Here is a 21,893-nt window from a genome sequence, read left to right as displayed (position 1 = left end):
GGGGCTGGGGCGGGGGAAGCCCGAGCTTCCCCTGACCCCAGCCCCCAGAACAGGCAGCTTTCCGCAAGCCTTGGGAGACCGGCGCGACTTCACACCGGGTTCCCACGGCTTGCGGATATCTGCCTGAAGCCCAAACCAGGTCGGGGAACAGCGGGATGGCGGCGCTCCGCCTCCCCGCTGTCCCCCAAGCTTGTGGGGCTGGCAGCAGGGAGAAGTACACTTCTCCCCGCCGCCAGCCTCCAAACCAGGTCGGGGAACCGAAGCCCAGGGCTGCACAGCGCACCCCAGGCTTTGAGATGCAGGCTGCTATCCGCAAGCCTAGGGAGCCCGATGGGAACTCCCGCGGGCTCCCAAGGCTTGTGGAGAGCTTCCTGAAGGCTGGAGAGCGAGAGGGGTCGGTGCGCACCGACCCCTCTCGCTCTCCAGGCTTCAGCGAAAGCCTACATTCGCCCCATAGGACGCACACACATTCCCCCTTCATTTTTGGAGGGGGGAAAGTGCGTCCTATAGGGCGAAAAATACGGTAAATACAGATTAACAGAATTTAACTCACACTTTCCACATTTATGAATCACCACTTTTGAATAGGTGAAATATGTTTAAATGGAATATATCCTACTTCGGATCATTTTCAGAGCAACACCAAAATAACTGTAAACCTGAATAGACTTTTCACCTTGTTGGGGGACTTCAAGGGAGAAATGGCTATCTTATTTGGTGTCTGCTGTATAGCAGAACTTAAAGTAGTCCCAATGATGCCGCTTTCTGAGATAGTCACCGTCTTTGGAGGTGTCCCTGGAGTGGTCTGCGAAAGAACTCGACCTGTAGAAAAAAAGAGAACAGAAACAAACTGATGATTATAGCTGGCGTCATGGAAAGAAACAGCATGTCAATTCACTGTTCTACACTGTTGCAGAAGAAGTGCTGCCTTCATTTCATCCTTCTCCCCAGGTAGCGGAGTAGAAATGTCTCACATTTTCTAACAGTGTTTTCTTTTTTGTAATAAAATAGCTGAAGACCACCGAGAATAAAATGAAAACAGAAAAAGAGAGACAAAATTGACTCCAGCACGCTACCAAAAATCAAAACTTCCAGATCAAAAGCTATTTTTCTCTTGTGTTAGCAACTTCCAGGTAAAGATATACCAGAAATACAGCTGATTCAATTCTCACTGCTTGCATTTCTAACAAAAATGGAAACCTGTTATGAAGCAGGACAAAATGCAAAGGGAAAGATGACAACAGCTGGTTACAACTAATAATCTTGCGAGAAAAGTTCCACCAACCCCATTCAGTAACCCCCTCTTTTAGAACTTTTTGTCAGCAATAAATCATGAGTGGAAACCACAGGGGTGCATTTACACCCCAAGATGAGACTGTGTGCATTGCATTACTGCTTGAGCCACCTGTTTCCTTCCAGGCTTCAGCTTCAAGTTATTCCAGCTCTGATTAAAAGTCAGACACAGAAGGAAAACAAGACATTTCTGTTGAAATGCCCCTTGAAGAAGCCTGGCTGCACAAGTATATTTTTCCTTTTCAAGTGCCTCACTCAGTCCCCACCTGCTGGGTGAGAAGGAAGCTTGATTTATCAGTGATTATTGGGAGTATGGTTAGGAAATATACTATACTGCAGAACTGTAAACCTCTCCTGGAGTTTAGTATAAATTTTCCAAAGTACCATCTAGTAGCTTTTACAGCCTCCCATGGTCTTTCATGGCCCTGAAGACCAAGATTCTTCAACTGCAGGGTCTAGTTAATTGGGAGAAAATGCACCTTTTATCACTCTTTGATCTGTGGCAGGATGGTCCAAGGACATTTCAAAAGTATAACTAATCTGTGATAACTGACCCTGAGCCGGCTCTTGGAACTAACAAGTTACTGTTGAACCACAGTTACCAGTTGGTATAATATGGAAATGTTGCGAGTTTGCCATGGGCACCACCCTCTCTGGTTTGACATAGGTTTTAATCTGATCGTGGTTTGGGCAGGAGCAGGGGGTAGAATGTGCACTAAAAATTTTATATCTGTTGTCAGCCAGTGCCACAGTAACACAGATCCAGGGCTCATATCCCCCATGAATCTTCATGATTTTGACATAGGATGACAACAACTCAAAGCACGCATCAGCGGACACAGAGCTGACCCATGATTTTGATGTAGAAATTATGAGGTTCCATAAAACTGTGTCTCAGATCCATGTTTTTGCACAATGGCCACACCGGAAACCACTGGAAGTGTATTTTTTTTACCGTTCTGTCAATGGAAATAGGTGTGATTGATAATTTGACTGTGGTTGGAGAGGGGGGGGGGGTAAATTTGTGAACCAATTATGCAGTTTCAAGAGGTTCCATTTAACTGGATCCTATGTGTGCACACATTCCTCATTCTCTTCTCCCCTGCATCCCTTATCACCACATCCGTTTTCTTTCTCCGGTCTCCCAGTTTGCTCCCCGCCCCCCCGCCCCCCCGCTATGATTTTGGTCACTCCACACATGTTCAGCAACTCAGGTTCTGATCTGGGCCTTGAAAGAGGAAGTGCAAAAAAGCACCAGTCTTCCATCTAACTCCTTTAGCTGTATGAACTTTTTTGGGGGGGAGGAAGAGATAACCATCCTTTCATCCTCATGACAAAGGGAGCTGTGACTGGGAAGCTCAGAACACTCCTCAACCACTACACTTATAGATACCAGGGAGGTATACTCACTGCTACTAAGCTGTCATCTGAACTACTTCCAGAACTAGGAAAGGAAACATTTCAGATGCTTGGGTGATGGTTTGAACTTGTCTTATTTTGAAGCTGACCATGGATCGTTATATAAACCACAATTCCCAGCTTGAATGACATGGGAAGGCACAGTGAACTTAAGCAAAAGTTTCCAAACTTTGCCTCTTGGCTGTATGGGAGAAGAACAGAGCATGGCAAAAGGGGGAGCACAGCCTGGGACAAAAAGTAGCAGGAAACTATTATTTATCGTTGTTTTGAAAAAGCCACAGACTTCCAGAATATGGCATGTTCCTAAAGTGGAATTTGATGGCAATTAATTGCTTGCTATTTATTGGCAAGTTCTTCTTGAAAGCTGTGGGTCATTTTAAACAAGCAGCAACCAATGTCAGAATATTCTACATGAACTAAGAAAGCATACTAGTGATCTCTCCTCATGCTCTTAACTAGATTGAATCCCAATTTTGAGCTTTGGTGTAAATAAAGCACTTCCATTTAGCTAGCTCACAAGCTATCCAGAACTTCAGAAATGCATTGGATATAAATAGAAGCAAATTAGTTGGAACATTTGCTTTTTTAATTGAAGAAGCATAGAAGACTTACTGATAGCCTTTAAGTGTTTATAAAGAATATCGAATCCAATTTTCTAATACTATGAGGGCAATTAAAAACAAGTTTAGTCTAAATTAAACCAAACCCTCTAACTGAACAGGGATAGTTACAGATAGGTAGCCGTGTTGGTCTGCCATAGTCAAAACAAAACAAATTCCTTCCAGTAGCACCTTAAAGACCAACTAAGTCAGTTCTTGGTATGAGCTTTCGTGTGCATGCACACTTCTTCAGGTTTGTTAAACCACAGCTTAGCATTATGTGTGAAGCCTGCCAACCGCTCAATTATGGCTTGTTTACTACCAAAAATCATCCACTGTCTGAAACCATGGTTTGTTGTTGGCTTACAGTTCTTGATTTGTTTTAACTATGACTTGGCATTTCCTGCCAGCTCACCACTTTTCCTTAAGCGTAGCTTGCCTGATCACCCAACCCCAGCCATTCATCAAGCTACAAAGGCAAGAGTAGCTGAAAAACAGAAAACTTTGGAGAAACAATCCAAGGTTTATTTGTCTGTGAGACATCTTGTGGTTTGTTAAACCACACAGTAGCATTACATGCAAACTAGGCCACTGTGTACAACTCCTGCTTAGTAACAACAGTGTTAAAAATATAAAAATAATAAAGGCACTTTAATACTGGCTCTGTTGTTATGAAAAAATCAAAAGAAAGTGCTTGTTTACAGCACTATATGTTACAAGCTTTGTCATTAACAATGCAATCTTATACATGTACTCAAAATTAAGTCTGAATTAGTTCAATGGAGCTTACTCCCAAGTGAGGTTTTTTAAAAAAATTATTTAAACGATTTATATACCACTTAACATCAACAGTCTCTAAGCGGTTTACAAAGATACAATACAAAAATAAAATTAGTAAAAACTATAAAATCAAGCTATAATTAAAATACCTGCTGGATTTTTTTTTAAAAAAGTATTTAGTAGCAGCCAAAAGTTTAGTAGGAAAGGGGCCTATCTTACCTCAACTGGAAAGACGTTCCATAAAATTGGCCCTACAATACATATGCCTGTTTAAGAGTAGCAGGCACTAATCTGCCATGTAAAGATGCATTCAACACACCCGGGCTACAACTGATCAACCCCTCCCAAGTGGTTTTCACCAGCCAGGGTGGGCAGGGCTTAAGAGAGCAAGAAGCCAGTCAGATCATTGCAAGAGTCCTTCCCACATTATCAGGCTGCATAAACTGAAATTAATCTGACTGGGAATGCACTGCATTGGGCACTTTCTTTTTTCTTTAAATGATATTTATTAAAATTTCAAAAAAATCCAAAACATGAAAGAAAGAAAAAAAGAAAAAAAGAAAAAAGAAACATTTACATTTAAGACCTTACTTTCATTAACATCTTTCCAGGACTTCCCCATCCCTCCCCCTCTTGTATTCCATTTTCATTAGATTAGTTCAACAAGCTCTTACCCCAAATTTTGAAATTTATTATTATTTTGAAACTTATTATTTAGCCCATTATTCAATTTAATTCATCTTATATAACCATTTTCTCTTATATTTTTTGTTCTTCCCTAAGGTCGACCCCAATTCCCTTCCACGAATTCCCCTTTTTGTCACACACAGCAAAACAAAAGAAAATAAAAAGAAACTTCAAAATATAATTTTACAGCCTTTGGATTCCAAATCTCCCTCCCCCCTTTCCCGGTTTCGATCCCCAATGTCCATCAATCTATCTGCTGCCAGCCTAGAGACCCCACGTCCATGTCCAAATCTCTCTCGATTCCACTTTGCCGTCTTTTTGGTAGTGTTTAGTTTCAAACATCCAATCTTAGAGAAACTCTCAAAAAAGTCCATTTTTCTTCCATCCAGACCTCTATATTTAAGAGTAAAACTCGAATTCTGTTTCTTAATCCTTTTAAAGTCTGGATGTCCCAAAAGCTCCAACTTCCAGCTTAGTCCAATTCTTGTTCCTCAGGTTTCTTTTCCTGTTCCGCTGCAAAAACCTTCTAATTCAAAAACTTCTAGTTCCTCTACAGAGGCTTTATTTATTCAGGAACAAAAACTTACGTCAAGTCCCTTCCATTCTTCAATAGATATATCCATTGTCTCCTTTAATGCAGAGACCTCTGTAGACAAAATAATGCTTCGTTTTTGCAGCTTTCCCAGGAGATAAAAAGTCCTGTTCAATTCCATGAGTATTTTTCCACTTGCCACCATTCTTGCAATGTCCCAAGGCCTCCTCTAGAGGGATTATGGTAACTTAGTTTCCTTCCAAATCACACCCAAAAGTCAAGTTAACTTATACCCTTGTTTTCAACAGTTTATATCCAAATTGTAACGAATCTAACCAGCAAAGTCATCAAAACAAAGTTCACTTTTATTCTCCCACTTTGACAGCTACTTTGACAGCTGTCAAAATTTCTATATCTCTTCGCCAGGCTCTCTCATGACGGATCACTCCCGGTTTCCGGGGGGTTGCACTTTAGTTCTCACAAATCACTCTTCTCCTCCAGCACAATTACTTGTAATTTCCCATCGTGAAATTAATAACTTTTGTCAAAAAAAACAAGCTCTTCTCTCGACCTTAGTTGTCAGATCCTTGCTTTAAATCGTCTACAACAGGGGGGAGACCGACTTCCTTTTTGCACCTCCCCCCGCTCGATCCAAATTCAAAAAACAAATTTTCCCTTTTAGGTCCGATTAAATTACTCACGGGTTGTTATTTTTAGTCCAGATTTTCAATAGAAGAAGTCGGCGCTCTCCGTCGAATGGCATGCGGCTTCGCTCGGCAGGGGAAGCAGTGGACTCATAGCACCACACCACCCCCCGTCCCCCGCTCCGCAGCCTTTAAAAAGGCTCCTTCGTGGGTCGGGGGGCGCAAACGGTGCCCGCCGAGTCACCAGGTCCATGGGCATCTGCGCCCATGGTTTTTGAGGGTCCCCGCGTCGCCGGCGCGACGGGACCCAACCCCTGCCGAGCAGACTCCCTCCGGAGCTCAGAGGGAGTCCGCCATTCGGCGATGGCGCCAACCCGGAAGTCTGCATTGGGCACTTTCAATGGGAGTTACAACAATAGTTGTATCTAAGGCAACTGTGGAAGTGAATGGAACTGTACATAATTTCATCCTAATTGATATATAAAAGACTAATAAAGCAAACAATGTATCACATGATGAAAATTTTCTACAGAATTCATGCTTGGCTGTCTGTATTAATACAAATGTGATTTCCACCCCTGCCATACATTATAATAGGTTTTAAAGAGGATAGAGGGTGGATCAAGTGGTAATATGACTGCACAGAAAAGGCATCTCCTTGAGTAATGGAGTTTCATGGAAAGAAGTCTTAAGAAATTCCTCTCTCCATGGGTTGCTGTTCTTTAGTCTGAATTTGTATTCCAAGTGTTTAAAAATGCATATTCAGTTGTTTTTTTGGTAAGTGAAAAACTAGTCACATTTCTGTCATTTTGGTTCTCTGTGTGTTTGTGATGAGGGGAAAGAGTAGTATTGTCCATTTGCATCGCTACTCTTGATTTATAAGGTGTAAAGTGAATATTTTAGTTTTCCACTTTTATAAAATTCCTAAAACCTTGTCCACTTTACCCTTTAAAACTGAGAGAGGACTTTGCAGCTTAAAAGTAGTACTCATCTTTTTAAAAACCCAGAAGTTTGAACAGTTTAAACCATCTTATTTCCTCAACAAAGAGCCAGGAAGTAGTGATAAAACACTGCAGCAATGCATAGGGGGATGAGTAGAAAAAACATATTGACTCCGCAGCAATGGAGTCACTAGCCAGGAGTGCAGTAACAGCTACCACAGAATGCTTCAGAGCAAGTCAGTTGCACATAACACTACACTTTTAATGCACATTTATGAAGTGTGCAAGCTTTTCCACATTTACTACATGGTTAAGTTGGTTGACACTATGCACGCAATCTGAACATTTGAGAGAGACATAAAATAAGAATGCTGCTGTTAGGTTTTGAAAGCTCTATTTTACATGACCCACGTAATCTGTAAATTGACACATTTTCATCTTCCCTGAGAAGTTATGAGATGAAGAGCAGCAAGATTCATTCTGTGGCTGGGACCCAAAGAGCCCTGTGCGTGCTCATAAAGTGCTTCTGTGAACATGCAAGGGCAGAATTATCAGATTGCCCTGATAATCACTCCTAAATGTCACTTTGGAGGACCCCCTGGCTTTTTTGAGGGAACTCAGAAGGCAGCGGTGTAAAAGAGAAAGGAGCCTAAAAGCCCTCCATGAAAATCTGCCCAATTGGATCCCAGCCTGTATCTGACTCAATTCACATTTCACCCCCTTAGGAATGGCACCACGCAAGAAGCCACAAATATATAACCTGCAATGACCGGTGACACTTGTGTTGTCTGTCCCGTAACAGCTTTGCTGTTGATTGGTTTTGTGAAGATCAGCTTAGTTATCACCGGGGCTGAGGTGGGTGTCCTGGTTTTTTTAGCAATCTGAAAAGCAAAAGAAGAATCATTCCCTCAGTTAGAGGAATTATTGTTTGTATGCAATAACGGCCAAAATCCACACATTCTCACCTTCTGCAGTGTCTTCGCTCTCAATCTCCACTGCCCCCAAACAGATTAGCTTGGAACCAGTCCCCCAACTGCTCCCTCCTGTTTCCACCCATCACCAGTCATCACCACCCCCAAGAAGTGTCCTCTAACTGGTTTTGTGCTGCTACACATCCCTCTCTATAGGCAAGAACTCTATTTTTTAAAAAATAATCATTCATCACCTCCATTGCACTTGTATCTCTTCCTTACATTTTGCTTGTCTTATTGATTCACTTTCCCTGCCTTACTCTGCTCCACTTACGTTACTGCCAACAAAAGGGAATCATGAATGGGAGCAATTTTATCACAAAAGATAATGAGAAACAGTGTGCCTTCTTACCTGCACTGCTTTTAATTGCTGGGTCTGCAATACAGAGGATTGGGTGGTAGCATTTACCAACTGGCTCCCTGGAGTCAAGGCGGAAACACCAATGACAGGTTTCACCTCTGACCTTCCTCCAATAGTTACCACCTTGAACTGCTGCGCTGACAGCTTGGAGTCACCTGCTTGCACCTGCGACGTAGCCTTCTGCGACTGAGACAGCTGGTTGTGGGGTAATGTCAGGACAATGGGCTGCCCAGGTTTCCCCAGAGTTGTTACAATGAGCTTTTGCCCTTCTGGTTTTATAGTCTGGCTGCCAATTTTCAAGTCAGTTGCCTTGTTTAAAATTATCTGGTTGGCCGATATAGTGACAGGAGTCTGAGTACCAAGTTTCTGGAGGCTACCTTGAAAGGAAGGTTGTGCAGTCACACTAGTACCGCCTTTGGTAGTGGCAGCATTGGCTATGACGTGGCTTACACAATTGCTGGACACCATGACGGTCTCTGTGGTGATGGACGACGTGCCAGAAGTAACAGAATCCCTGCCTGAGCTTACGTTTGCCATTCCTTCCAGTTCCATCTCCATAGTGTCACCCACAATTACAGCCTCTATGTTCTCATCTTCCTCCAGCGTTGCGCCTGTGTCCATGATCTCTTCAGGTAGCAAGCTGTTCACTTCCGCCGACACCACCTCCATATTGCAAATGCGGACGACAGGCCAAAGGTGAGGCACTGCAGTGATATTTCAAAGAAAGGAAATTCGTTTTTCAGCTCCACAACAATGTGCAAGTTGCAGCATCGGACATATTATTGTGGGAGCCTACAAAACTGTGAAATAAACACCTACGTAGTATCGGCTGTGGCTAAAAATTTGCAGACAGATAAGCCACTGCTTTGGCTAACAAGCATGTCTAAGACAATCATCATTGCAACCTCCTTGAGTGGTTTTTCCTGGCTGGAATATGCCCTTAAATTGTTAATTGCCTCTTGCTTGCTTTTTCAACTTTGAAAAGAAGTATCTTTGAGCAGTTATGAAAAGCTATTGATGGGGGTTAAGGAGAGTACAAAACTCTGCATGTTCTCAACCAGGAGGGAAGCTTGTTAGGACATTTCTGACACTGGAACTGTCCATAAATTGGACATTTGACTTCTATAGTGAAATACAGAAAATCATGAGTTCTGTTCAGTTACCTGAATTTCTTTTAAATCCTGTTCCACATCAGATGATCTCCAGAAGCATTATAGTGTAGCACCATCTGTTAGGGCTAAAGATGATGGGAAGTTTTCAGATGTTATAAGCAAGCTGCTCCTTATAAATCCAGTCCCAAACTGACAAAATTCTAATGTTTAAGTACTATTTTAAGTACTATGTTTAAGTCTCTCCACCTCTAGGCTTTCTCTCAAGCACCCTCTCATAGCACATGTTGAAATCCCTTTCATAAATCTGATGTTCAACCACCTCACACATCAAAACTCTTAATCGAAACTGATTTTCAAAGTTACTGAAAACACCCCCCTCCCCTATTTTCAAGAACAGGTAAATGTTCCATGGAATGAACACACCTCCAGAACAGCTGAGCATAAAAACCACAATATCAACTATAATGTGATAATTGCACAGACGTGCAAATTTAAATTGATCATCCAAGGTACTTAACATCTTCAACAAGCTATTTAATAACAAGCCAGGTTAAGAGTTTTTCAAGCAGCTAATAATGTTATTTTTGTATTGTTGAAAATGTCACAGGGAAAAAGCTGAGAAAATAGCCTACTTCTTCAATAATTGGTAGGAAGAATGCTAATGAAATTGTAAAACCTGCAAAATTCAGCTAATCTGAGATTCAGTGTGGAAAGGGGAGTTTACATGAAGTGACAGAAGAAACATAAAACATACACCCACTACAAATTAGTTAGCCAGAGAAGGAAAAAATAAAATTGTGAATAATGTTCCAAAATACACAATACCCAAGGCACACTGGTGGATGCACAGTCTTAAACCACAAAATGTTTACATTTACAGTGTATAAAAATGCAATTTAGCAACAATTGACAGGAGCTGTGCCTATATAGACCATCCCTCTTCCCTGCCCTTTGCCTTATTCCATGAGCTGTTTTGTCATATGGGACTGCCCCTGTACCCTCTCACTAGTTTATTCATAGAATCATAGAATCATAGAGTTGGAAGAGACCACAAGGGCCATCGAGTCCAACCCCCTGCCAAGCAGGAAACACCATCAGAGCACTCCTGACATATGGTTGTCAAGCCTCTGCTTAAAGACCTCCAAAGAAGGAGACTCCACCACACTCCTTGGCAGCAAATTCCACTGTCGAACAGCTCTTACTGTCAGGAAGTTCTTCCTAATGTTTAGGTGGAATCTTCTTTCTTGTAGTTTGGATCCATTGCTCCGTGTCCGCTTCTCTGGAGCAGCAGAAAACAACCTTTCTCCCTCCTCTATGTGACATCCTTTTATATATTTGAACATGGCTATCCTATCACCCCTTAACCTCCTCTTCTCCAGGCTAAACATGCCCAGCTCCCTTAGCCATTCCTCATAAGGCATCGTTTCCAGGCCTTTGACCATTTTGGTTGCCCATTCATTCTTTCAACATTTTTATACTCTGCCTTCCTACAGCACAGAGTGCTGAACAACTACAGTAATAAAAAGCTATACACCAGTAAACATTCATTAAAACCACTGAATCAAATAAAGTACAATAAGGAGCAATAATAGTTTCCATACGGCCAAAATATACTTTATGGTCACAATGTCTGGCCAAATAAATTGTTATTTTTTCTTTGTGCATAATACTAATGCTGGATGTCAGGATGGAGCAACAGCAGCACTTACTAACCTGAACAGGCCACAATGAGGGCATTTATATAAAATCTCCATGCATAATTAAAAGATTAGCACTTTAGAAGGTATTCAAATGAATTAATAACATGCTGGATGTTTTGTTCATTGATTACAAAGCTGCTTTATGGCTCGATTTGTATAATTTTATGACTAACAGCCAAAACAGAGTACAGAACAAGTACAGTGTGTTCATGCATGTAACACAAAGGAAGGGGGAAGTGAGTTTTCCATTGATTATACCCAAAAGAGCTGAAAATTACAATAACTTGCAGGTTGAGGAGATGGAGGCAAGATTGAAATAAATGCTTTTATGAAGCAGTGTTAACTTTAATCCAGATAACTGAGGTTCTCTTGCAATGAATCCCCACCTACCTCTCCAAAAGAAGTTGCTTTTGTTTTATAAACTTGTGACATATCCAAGGTCCGCTCTAGCTCTGGCTTTCAGATCCAGCTCTAGGATGACAGAACATACAAGAGTCTGAGATACAGTTTCATGATGTGCTTATTTCAGAATAGAGGTCACAACTTCAGTAAATTTTTATATACATGCAGGCAGGATACCAGAGAACAGGATTAGAACTGATCTGAGGTCTACTAGCCACAGGAAACTTTTTAACCTCACCATTCACTTGGCAGTGGGAATGTAGCCAAATAAAATAGCACCAAGCAGTGATGACTCTCAGGCAGGCAAGTGCTTTTTAGAACATTTGCAAATACTCTTCTGTGATTGACTTATTTTAGAATATAAGCACATATTACTACCTTAGCTGGACATGGAACAAGACAGGTAAGCACAAGAAATTTCACTGCGGTCATTCCAAAGGAAGTTATCAATATATTAGCATAAGCATTGTTTCTGCTAGTCAAAGCAAATAAACAAGGTGGATTTCAAAAGGCATGCTCCAGCTTTTCCATTACCAGAAAGAACATCTTCCTTTAAAAGTGAAGAGCCCATAGTTTCAGTTAATTCATTAATCAGGTATTTTTGACCCCCTGAAGACATTATAGTTCCATTTTGACAAAGCCTAGAATCATAGAAACCAAACCATGGGGCTCAAACCCATAATCCTGAGATTAAGTCTCATGCTCTTCTGATTGAGCTAAAAGTGGTGGTTTGGAACCAAGTATCCTAAGGAAGATAAGGGACACCTAGGACTTGCCGATCATAAGGTTGGCACTTCGAATCCCCGCAACGCTCCTGTTGTTTGGTCCCTGCTCCTGCCAACCTAGCAGTTTGAAAGCATGTCAAAGTGCAAGTAGATAAATAGGTACCGCTCCAGCGGGAAGGCAAATGGCATTTCCGTGCGCTGCTCTGGTTCGCCAGAAGCGGCTTAGTCATGCTGGCCACATGACCCAGAAGCTGTACGCCGGCTCCCTCGGCCAATAAAGCGAGATGAGCACCGCAACCCCAGAGTCGGCTACAACTGGACCTAATGGTCAGGGGTCCCTTTACCTTATCCTAAGGAAGAGGGGTGTTGACCAATGAGAATTAATTAGCCCTTAATTCCTAAAGATTAACAGCAAAATTATTGTTTGTGGAATCTATATAATATACATTTTTGTCAGTTTTTTTCTATATATAAAAATGCAATTACCATAAAAATCTAAGATATACTGATAAAGTAAAATCACTGACTACCTTAACCATTTGTCTGTGGGATGTGCAAATTCTAGTTGCGCAGGCAGGCTAAAAGTCTCATTAATGCAGACATTTTATCTTTCAACATAATCCTGAAATGATTAAGATTCCCTTGTACCCAGGTGAGCTGGTGCTGTACAATTTCAGCATGACAAAGGGTTTGCCAGAGGTAACAGTTGGTAGACCCTAATTCAGCATGAAAGTCCTATACAAAAGCACTATTTATAACTACCTAGGCAGAGGGAAACATACCGTACTGGTGTATTGAGCATGGTACCAAAGCAACCCTTACAGAAGTATGAACTCGAATTCTAATACACTCCCTCAAAGGCAGAGCAAGAGTCCTTTCAAGATCAGAAAATTTCCAATCATTTCCCATGTCAACAGCAATATGAGAAGTACAATCTGGGAGTACAAATCCTAAAATGAAAACCAAGTCTGGACCATTTCATAAGCAATGGAGTACTGTGTCCAGTTCTGGGCACCACAGTTCAAGGAGGACACTGACAAACTGGAACGTGTCCAGAGGAGGGCAACCAAAATGGTCAAAGGCCTGGAAACGATGCCTTATGAGGAATGGCTAAGGGAGCTGGGCACGTTTAGCCTGGAGAAGAGGAGGTTAAGGGGTGATAGGATAGCCATGTTCAAATATATAAAAGGATGTCACATAGAGGAGGGAGAAAGGTTGTTTTCTGCTGCTCCAGAGAAGCGGACACGGAGCAATGGATCCAAACTACAAGAAAGAAGATTCCACCTAAACATTAGGAAGAACTTCCTGACAGTAAGAGCTGTTCGACAGTGGAATTTACTGCCAAGGAGTGTGGTGGAGTCTCCTTCTTTGGAGGTCTTTAAGCAGAGGCTTGACAACCATATGTCAGGAGTGCTCTGATGGTGTTTCCTGCTTGGCGGGGGTTGGACTCAATGGCCCTTGTGGTCTCTTCCAACTCTATGATTCTATGATTCAATAAAGATTTAAAAGAGTGAGATAATATTGAAGGTCACAGCCATTAGAAAGAAGGTTCACTAGGGAGGATAGAACAATTAAAAGCATTTATTTATCTTTGCAGCGTATGCTTTACTTATTTACTTCAAAAATCTAGCCCACCCTTCACTAAAAGAACCCCAGAGCAGGATAAAATATAATAAACATAATGAAATCTCAATAAAATGTTACAACATCAACTAATTTTTATCTGGCACCAAAAATCCACAAGGGTCGGCATAAGTCATACATGAGATGGGAAGGCATTCTAGTATCAGGCACCAATCAAAGAAGGTCCTCTTACATGTTGTCATGCAGCAAATTCGTGGTAAATGTGGCTCAGTTAAGAGGGAATGCTGTATCCAGAAGGTTGTAACCAACAGGCAGGTGTATGTAGGAGCAGCTGTGTAGAGCTTTATCTGACCGATCAAGCACCTTGAGCTTGGTTCAGTGGCAAACCAGCAGCCAGTGGAGATCCTTCAGAACCAATGCAATATGTTTTTTGCAGGCTCTCCTGATTAACAGCCTACATGCAATGCCTCCTAGTCTCATAAATATGGTGAAAAGACTGAGTGTCCTATGTGCTTCTTCCACAAAGCACCGTTAGCTTTAACTAAGGGCTCATTCAGTTACCTTTCAGCTGCTCTTGTAGGCACAGGTCTGTATTTGAGTGGTGTTGTGGGTTTTTTAGGGTGTGTATGTGTGTGTGTCAAGATGCTTTCCCCAGGAAAACCCACATTTTACCGCTGAATCAGAGGAAATGGTAATTGAGTTTTCTTAGGGTTGCTGCTTGCTCCAATTCAGTGGTAAAAAGCAATGTGACATAACAAATGAAAAGCTATCCTAAATTTTATTTTGGGCTGCTAAAAGCCTTGCACTAAAACTGAAAGGCTACTTTGTATATGACTTGCTCAATTTGCTGTGTACTGTACTGAAAACGGAATCAGAAATTAAGTCTGAAAGCTGAAGCTTGTCTAAGATCTTAGTAAGCTTCACTGATGCCAAACAATGGCTGGTGAAACATTGTACTCACCGTATCGTATCATAAGAAATATAAATACTTGCGATATCACAAGGTGTCCAGAAATGAAAGTTGGAAAATTATGAAAATACAAATTTCTAATCCTCTACAGCAGTCTTTCCTCACCAGAGGCTGTTCAGACGTTTTGAAGTACAACTGCCATTAGCTCTAGCCAGCTTGTCCAATGGTTAGAGATTAGAGGAGTTGTAGTCCAAAGCACATGGAGCATTCCAAATTGGGGGAGTCTGCTTTTGACATTTCAAAACCAAGGGAATAAACACAAATCCCAAGAGGAAAATGACTTACTTTTAAAGAAAGTTGTTTATTTATTCAAATAATTTTTAAAGTTTTAATTTTAATTAGTTTTGCAAGAACCTCCAGTATTCAACCAATAAATTAAACACCTTTGCACATCCTACAGATTCTGCATTGAATTCTATTTTATAGCTTATATAGTGATCTAAATATCAAGAATTCTACTAGCCCCCCCCCATAAAATATAGGAAACTATGTAACATATGAAGCATAAAAAAGAATACAGCTGGAATATCCAGAATTCTAAATATTTTCTACTGTGTCTATATAGATAAGCTTCATATTTAAATTAACTATATTTTTGAGCTACCATATTTACCATCTATAAGACGCCCCCATGTATAAGATGCCCCCTATTTTTTGAGCCCCAAATTAATAAATAAATATTTTAAACATTCTGTGTATACACAGGAAAATATGGTATATCTCTGTTACTTTGTTGCAAGCTCCAAATATGATTGCAGAGAAGTAAAATATAAATAATAACTTACATTCCATTCCATACTACAGTTAATGGTTTGCCATAAACACAGATAATTCTTGATTTACTCCTTCCTAGTGTGAGCAGAAACAACTAACCATGATCCCTAACTTATGTTTGGAACAGGAATCATGAGGGTTTTTTTGTTCAAAAACACCACTGGTAAGCTAAGAGCAAACCTTGGTTTAACTTCATGATTTATTGGGGGGGGGGGAGTAAGACAACAAATCCTGGTTTGGATGTAACTCTAAACCAGGGGTGGTGGCTTGTTGCTCCTTCTTACACTAGAGGAGAAGCAAAATAGGTCCCCCTGCACATTTAACTAATTATTTCCTGATACAAAGCTATCCCACGCTAACAGTTAACACAGTTTTAAAATTCGTATGGAATGTCTTTAATTAAAAATGATACTCTTACAAGATATAAGCCCACCTAGAAATAAGACGGTTGGTATATTTAATATATGAATCCCATATTTCAGAACCTATAGTTTAGAAGATACCATTTTAAATACTTATTTAACACATTTATATGTCACTTTTCAATCAACGAAAATGATCAGAAGGTCACTCACAGAGAGATACTCAATTTCATAGATAGGGGAGTGGAGAGAGGAATCACACATGCATATGTAGAACTTGAATGTGGACCTAGCCCTCAGAAAAAGGAATCACGTTTATTGTGTACATTTTAGAGCTGTCACTGGGTAAATAACACTGACACTGACATCTGACATAATCAAGAGTTGGCCCACTGAAATCAATGCACTTAATCATTACTTAGTTCACTGATTTCAGTGGGTATATGACCTAGTCAGATACCACCCAGTGTAATTAAAAACATATTTTCAGACTGTGTTCCTTGACACCAATTATCATTTGCCTTCTTGTGCTAGAAATCCCAGCTACCCTAACGTAACTAGATTACACTTACAAAATATATTGGTTTACACCTTTTCATAACAAAATTTGGAATTAAAACCAAAACCAAACATTCATTTTCCATCTGAATCATTACTGCTGCATTGACCTTTTCCACCTTTCAAAGGTTAAGGGGGATACATTTTTACATTCCCAGCTTTAATTATCTAACATGCTGTGAAGTTTTTATTTTCTGCCCATTGCAACACTTCCTGTTAATTATATATATTTGAAAGTGACCACTAAAGCACACCTATGATGTATGCGACTACACTCCCCTGAAAGCAGGCAGCTAATTTTAAAAATCATTAGTGTCCCACGAGCAGCTTTGCATACTAACATTCTTCACTGCGCTCCTAAGAAGAGTAGGCGCAATCAATCCAGTAATTTGTTCTGCAGATTTCTCCTTGACCACCATATGAACATCACTTGCGCTACCCGAACTCTCAAGCAATGCAACATCCGACAGACACAGTACAAGCGAGACCTTGAAAGGCGAGTTAGGCCTCAGCAGCTCCAAATACTCCCTTCTTTTCCAGCCAGGTTAACTATTTAGGTTACATTTGAAAACACCTGGGTTTCCTGTACAGCAAGCCACCCAACCCAGCGTTGCAGGCTCCCCTTCTCCCCCAATCTCCTGCCCAGGCCTTGCTTGGTGCGTCTCTCACCCCTCTCCAGGGCGCAGCCACCGACTCCTTCCAGGAGGGCTAAGTTCCAGCCCGAGGGGAGGAGGGAGCTTCCCCCAGAAGTGCCTGGATAGCTGCAAAGCGGCTGCCCGGGAGTTGGGACGAAAAGACGAGGAGAGGGAGGTTTCTGGCAGCGGCGAGCAGAGGAGTTGGGGGGAGCCTTTCAAGGCTGTTTAGGTGCTGTCGCTGGTATGTCAGGGGCCGGGATAGTATTTCGAAAGATCCGCCATTTTCACTTCGTCATCACCATCACAGCCCAGCTCAGCAACAACCTCAGCCTCCTTCCCTCCGCCCCGATCCCTTTGCTTGAGCCACTCCCACCGGAGGGGAGGGGAAGCCTGGCCCCCGCCGAGAAAAGGAGGAACGGCGCGGGCGCTGACCTACAAGAAACGCGCGCTCCGGCCAGGGCAGGACTCCCTGTCCACGCAAACGCAAAGGGTTTGCGCCCCTTCTCCAGGAAACGAGGGCGGATTCCAGCTCCGAGACGGAATTCAGAAGGGAAGCCGGGCTAACCAGCTGCACTTCCACGGCACCTTAAAAGCTTGGCCGTGCAATCCTATACTCAGAAGTAAGTTCCGCTGAGTTCAATGGGGCTTACTCCCAGGTAAATGGGTATAGGATTGCAGATCAAATGGTTTATTAGTCGATTAAGAATCGGGAGAGATGAAAGGTGGCCTGTGCGGACAGGATGAATTAAGAAGTAACGGTGCATCTGGTGTATATATAGATTTTTCATCCAACAAAAGCTCTCTCATGCTTTTACCTGCCCTTAAAAAGTAAATACCAGTGTATTATGACTATGAACAACATACATTGATTAACATTGACACAGGAAGGCTTTTCAAGGGGAAAGGGGGAAAGCTTCCAGCAATTCTTCTAGTAAAATTAAAAGAAAACTTTGCCCATCTCATGGCTAATAAAGAAATCAGCATGAAAATGCTTTAATACACCATTCTAGGCAACACTGATGGAGAAAAACATTGTTTTTCCACCTAAAATCATTTATGCTTGCTTTTTCCCTTAAAAAAGAGCAAACAAACCCAAACTCACTCACATAGAACATCACATTGAACATGGGAAACTGCTTCCAAGAGTGCGTGAGAAGTGGAACTACACTGAGATTCTCACTTCAAAGAGTTTTCATTCCATACATTCTACACAACACAATTTATAACCACAGTACTGTATCCCTTCAACTGCCAAGATACAAGTTACTGTTAATGACAGATCAGATCTTACACTACTTAAGAACTAACTCCCATTATTCATGTCTCAGTTTTGACTCACTGTTCAGGAGCAAAACTCTCAAGTGTGACACTCAAGCCAATTCAGCATAGCAAAATAGTTTAAGAATAAATTCCCATATCAAGAACTGTAATGCCTTTTCTGTTAACTTAGACTTTGACACCCAATAAAGTACTATTCTCAACAATTCATTGGTGAAAGCTGCAATGCCTCTTGCAATTAAATGTAGGTATTTGATGTTGTATAGTAGTTGAACCATCCTGAGAAAATTGAATAGAGCCAATACATCATGCCACTATTAGATCCATTTTATATATATTTATATATTTATCAAACTACTTCTGCAAGTCATTCCCATGAGGCAAACAACTATTTTAAAGTTTCCACAAAAATATCCTGGCAAACCTGTCCATGCACTGTGAACTGGAAAGCAGCAAATTTTCTGCATATTCTATGCATCAATTATCTGGTACACTTGCTTGAATTTAGCTGTTTTAAACTAGATTCTGGAATCTGATTGCAGAGATGCTATGAAGGTCAAGAGTTTTCTTAATTGGGTCCTACAGCAGAGTCAATGAGAGTATACACTTTAAGGCCTGTTGGTAATATCTGGACCCAGTTGAATCTGACTTCTGGCCTGGTTTGGGGAACAAAACTACCTTAAGAGCATAAGAACATAAAGCTGCTGGATTAGGCCAATGACCCATCTAATGAAGCATCTTGTTCTCACTGTGGTCAAACCAGATGCCTGTGGAAAACCAGCAAGCCTTGGTCACCCTGATCAATGACTTTTGTTGGAAGAGGCATAGTGGAAGTGCAACTCTCTTGGTTCTATTTGACATCTCAGTGGCTTTTGATGCCATGGATCATGGCATGAATTTGGACTTGGGGATGCTGTTTTATAGTGGCTCCACTCCTATCTCTGAGGAGTTTCAGCAGAGAATAGCATCAGGCAACTACAGGACTTCTCCTGCAAGGTTAAATAAGAATTTAAGATGAGCCTGCTGGATCAGGCCAATGGTCCATCCTGTTCTCACAGTGGCTAACCAGATACCTACAGAAAGCCTGCAAGCTGGACATGACAACACAACAGCACTCTGCCCACTTGCAATTTCCAGCAACTTATTCAGAGGCATACTGCCTTTGACAGTGGAAGTAGAACAGAACCACTGTGGCTGTTGATAGTCTTGTCTTCCATTAATTTGTCTAATCCTGCTGTAAAGCCATCCAAGCTGGTTTCCATGACAGCCTCCGACAGGAGGCAAGTTCCCTAGTTTAAATGTGTGCTGCACAATGAAATAATTTCTTTTATCTGTTCTGAATTTTCATCAAATATCCATGAGTTCTAGTGTTATGCGAGAGGGAGAAAAACTTTTCTCTATCTGCTTTCTTTGTGCCTTGTCTGAGGATTTCTAGCTTGCTGCACTCAATGCCCTCTTTGATGCAACACAACCTCTAGTGCATCTTTCCCTGTCCTTCCTATAGTATTTATAGCCTCTCTTATACCCACTATATCAATGCCATCTTCCAAGACCAAGCTCTCCAGTTCACCTGTCTTGGTTCAGAGGCTTCTAGCACTGGGGTATAAAAACTTGTATGAAGTTTTTCTCTTCAAGTATTTTTGGCATTTGCACATTGAACTGTTGTGGTCTGGCCTCCCTGAACTGCTTTGTTTTGCCCCTGCACTCAATATGCCTAGTTCCACACCTCCCCCATTTAAATGTTCATCACTTTATCAACTTCATCGTAAGGGGGAGATTTGTTCTAAATCGGACCCTCTTCAGCTCCTGTTGGGTCTCCCCCCACTGCAATCAGTTTAAAAGCTGCTTTTTGGTGTTAACTACCAACAGTCTGGTCCAACCCTGGTTCAGTGCAGCCCATCCCTTTTATACATGCTCAGCTACGTCCTATAATGTTCCCTGGTGCCTAACAAATCCAGTCGCCACCTCCCCCTCTTGACACCATCATCTCACCCACGCATAGAGACTACCAAGCTGCATCTGTCTAGCTTGGGTGGTCTATGTGGAACAGGAGCCTGCTCACATATTATCCCCATTTTAAAGCATCCACACAGGTTGCTAATTGCTACTTGAGCCCCATTTTAGGTGTTTATGCTAACACGTAAAGCCCCAAACAGCCCAGAAAACAAATATTTCATAGAATCACAGAGTTGGAAGGGACACCAAGGGTCATCTAGTCCAACCCCCTGCAATGCAGGAATCTCAGCTAAATATTTGAAAGAATACCTTCTCCCATGCCAACCTGTCTGGTCTTTAAGACCTGCCAATGAGGTTCTCTTGGTGGCTCCTATAAGGGACAAGGTTAACAGGGCTCATAAGGCTTTTTCAGTGGCAGCTCCAAAACTTTGGAACTCTCTCTCCATTAAGGTGTATTTCCCCACAGTAGGATACTCTTTTAGGAGGATAGTGAAAGACTTATTTCACCAAGCTTTTAGAGAGGAGGCGATATAATTTGTTTGAGGTCAGAGAGCCAGTGTGGTGTAGTGGTTAAGAGCGGTAGTCTCATAATCTGGGGAACCGGGTTCGTGTCTCCGCGCCTCCACATGCAGCTGCTGGGTGACCTTGGGCCAGTCACACTTCTCTGAAGTCTCTCAGCCCCACTCACCTCACAGAGTGTTTGTTATGGGGGAGGAAGGGAAAGGAGAATGTTAGCCGCTTTGAGACTCCTTAAAGGGAGTGAAAGGCAAGATATAAAATCTAAACTCCTCTTCTTCTTCTTTTGTATTGCACTTGTTATTTAATAGGAGTATTTTTTGTTTTCATTTCTCCTGTGCTTACATTGTATTGCTTTAACTGGTTTCAGAAATATGTAGTGTGGCTTGCCCACAAATCAATAGACTTGAAATCAAAAAAGGATTTTTTTGATTTCACTATGTCTACTGAAAGTATAACTAATATTGGATATAATTTTATAGAATTTATTGGTATTTCATCATTGAGCACCACTGTCAATAGATTCACCTTTCCCTCCCAAGTGCATTTTTGTTGATTTTCCAGAATCAACATAGTTGGAAAGCAATTGTTATAATATTGGACCACTGATAGTGTTGAAATATAGCTTCCTTGTTTATATTTAGCAGTATACACTGCTCAAAGTTATTGCTCCATTGGCTTATTTGCCCTCTGCTAGTAAATGGATCATAATGAGCAACCTACAAAGGTATTGTTAGTTCTACCATTCTGATTTCAAGATAACCGTAAGTGTATAAATACTTGTAAGTTTAGAATTATATGTACTAGGTTTTGACAGGAGAAATGCATTTTAAATAACAGCTGCTTAATTTGTGAAGCGGCTTCTCTACAAAGAATGGATTTGGTTGGATTTTTGTATATTTTGATCAGAGGGAAAACAAAATATGTATTTAACATTTCTTTCTAATATCTACATTATAAAAATCAAAGTACTATTGCCATCAAGATATGCACTAGCTGTTTAGACAAGAGAAACGGAACAGACAGGCAGAAGATAGTCCATTTTCTTACCAATCAAATAGAAAAGCTACTTTGGAATATTGTACATCAGTCAA

At 41.3% G+C, this 21,893-nt stretch overlaps 1 protein-coding gene and 1 long non-coding RNA gene across 7 annotated transcripts in view; one reads left to right on the top strand and one right to left on the bottom strand.

Annotated features, from left to right (window-relative positions):
• Positions 1–17,932, bottom strand: part of LIN54 (lin-54 DREAM MuvB core complex component) — a 35,340-nt gene extending 17,408 nt beyond the window's left edge. Inside the window, exons 1-6 of one of the 6 annotated variants that reach the window (XM_081876801.1) lie at positions 17,084–17,932; positions 11,430–11,510; positions 9,391–9,464; positions 8,219–8,931; positions 7,656–7,776; positions 677–822 (exon numbers count right to left, since the gene is read on the bottom strand). In XM_081876801.1, coding sequence (XP_081732927.1) covers positions 677–822; positions 7,656–7,776; positions 8,219–8,896 — 945 coding nt within the window. In that variant the 5' untranslated portion in view covers positions 8,897–8,931; positions 9,391–9,464; positions 11,430–11,510; positions 17,084–17,932. The other 5 variants (XM_081876803.1, XM_081876804.1, XM_081876802.1 and 2 more) reach the window with 5 other exon arrangements.
• Positions 1–21,893, top strand: part of LOC309350483 — a 300,644-nt gene that overhangs the window by 169,081 nt on the left and 109,670 nt on the right. The gene's annotated exons all lie outside the window — the stretch shown is intronic.

The sequence above is a fragment of the Podarcis erhardii genome, assembly GCF_964252035.2.
Source record: "Podarcis erhardii genome assembly, chromosome: 9".
In the NCBI taxonomy this organism is placed as follows: Eukaryota; Metazoa; Chordata; class Lepidosauria; order Squamata; family Lacertidae; genus Podarcis; species Podarcis erhardii.
This window is presented reverse-complemented; position numbering and strand designations above follow the sequence as displayed.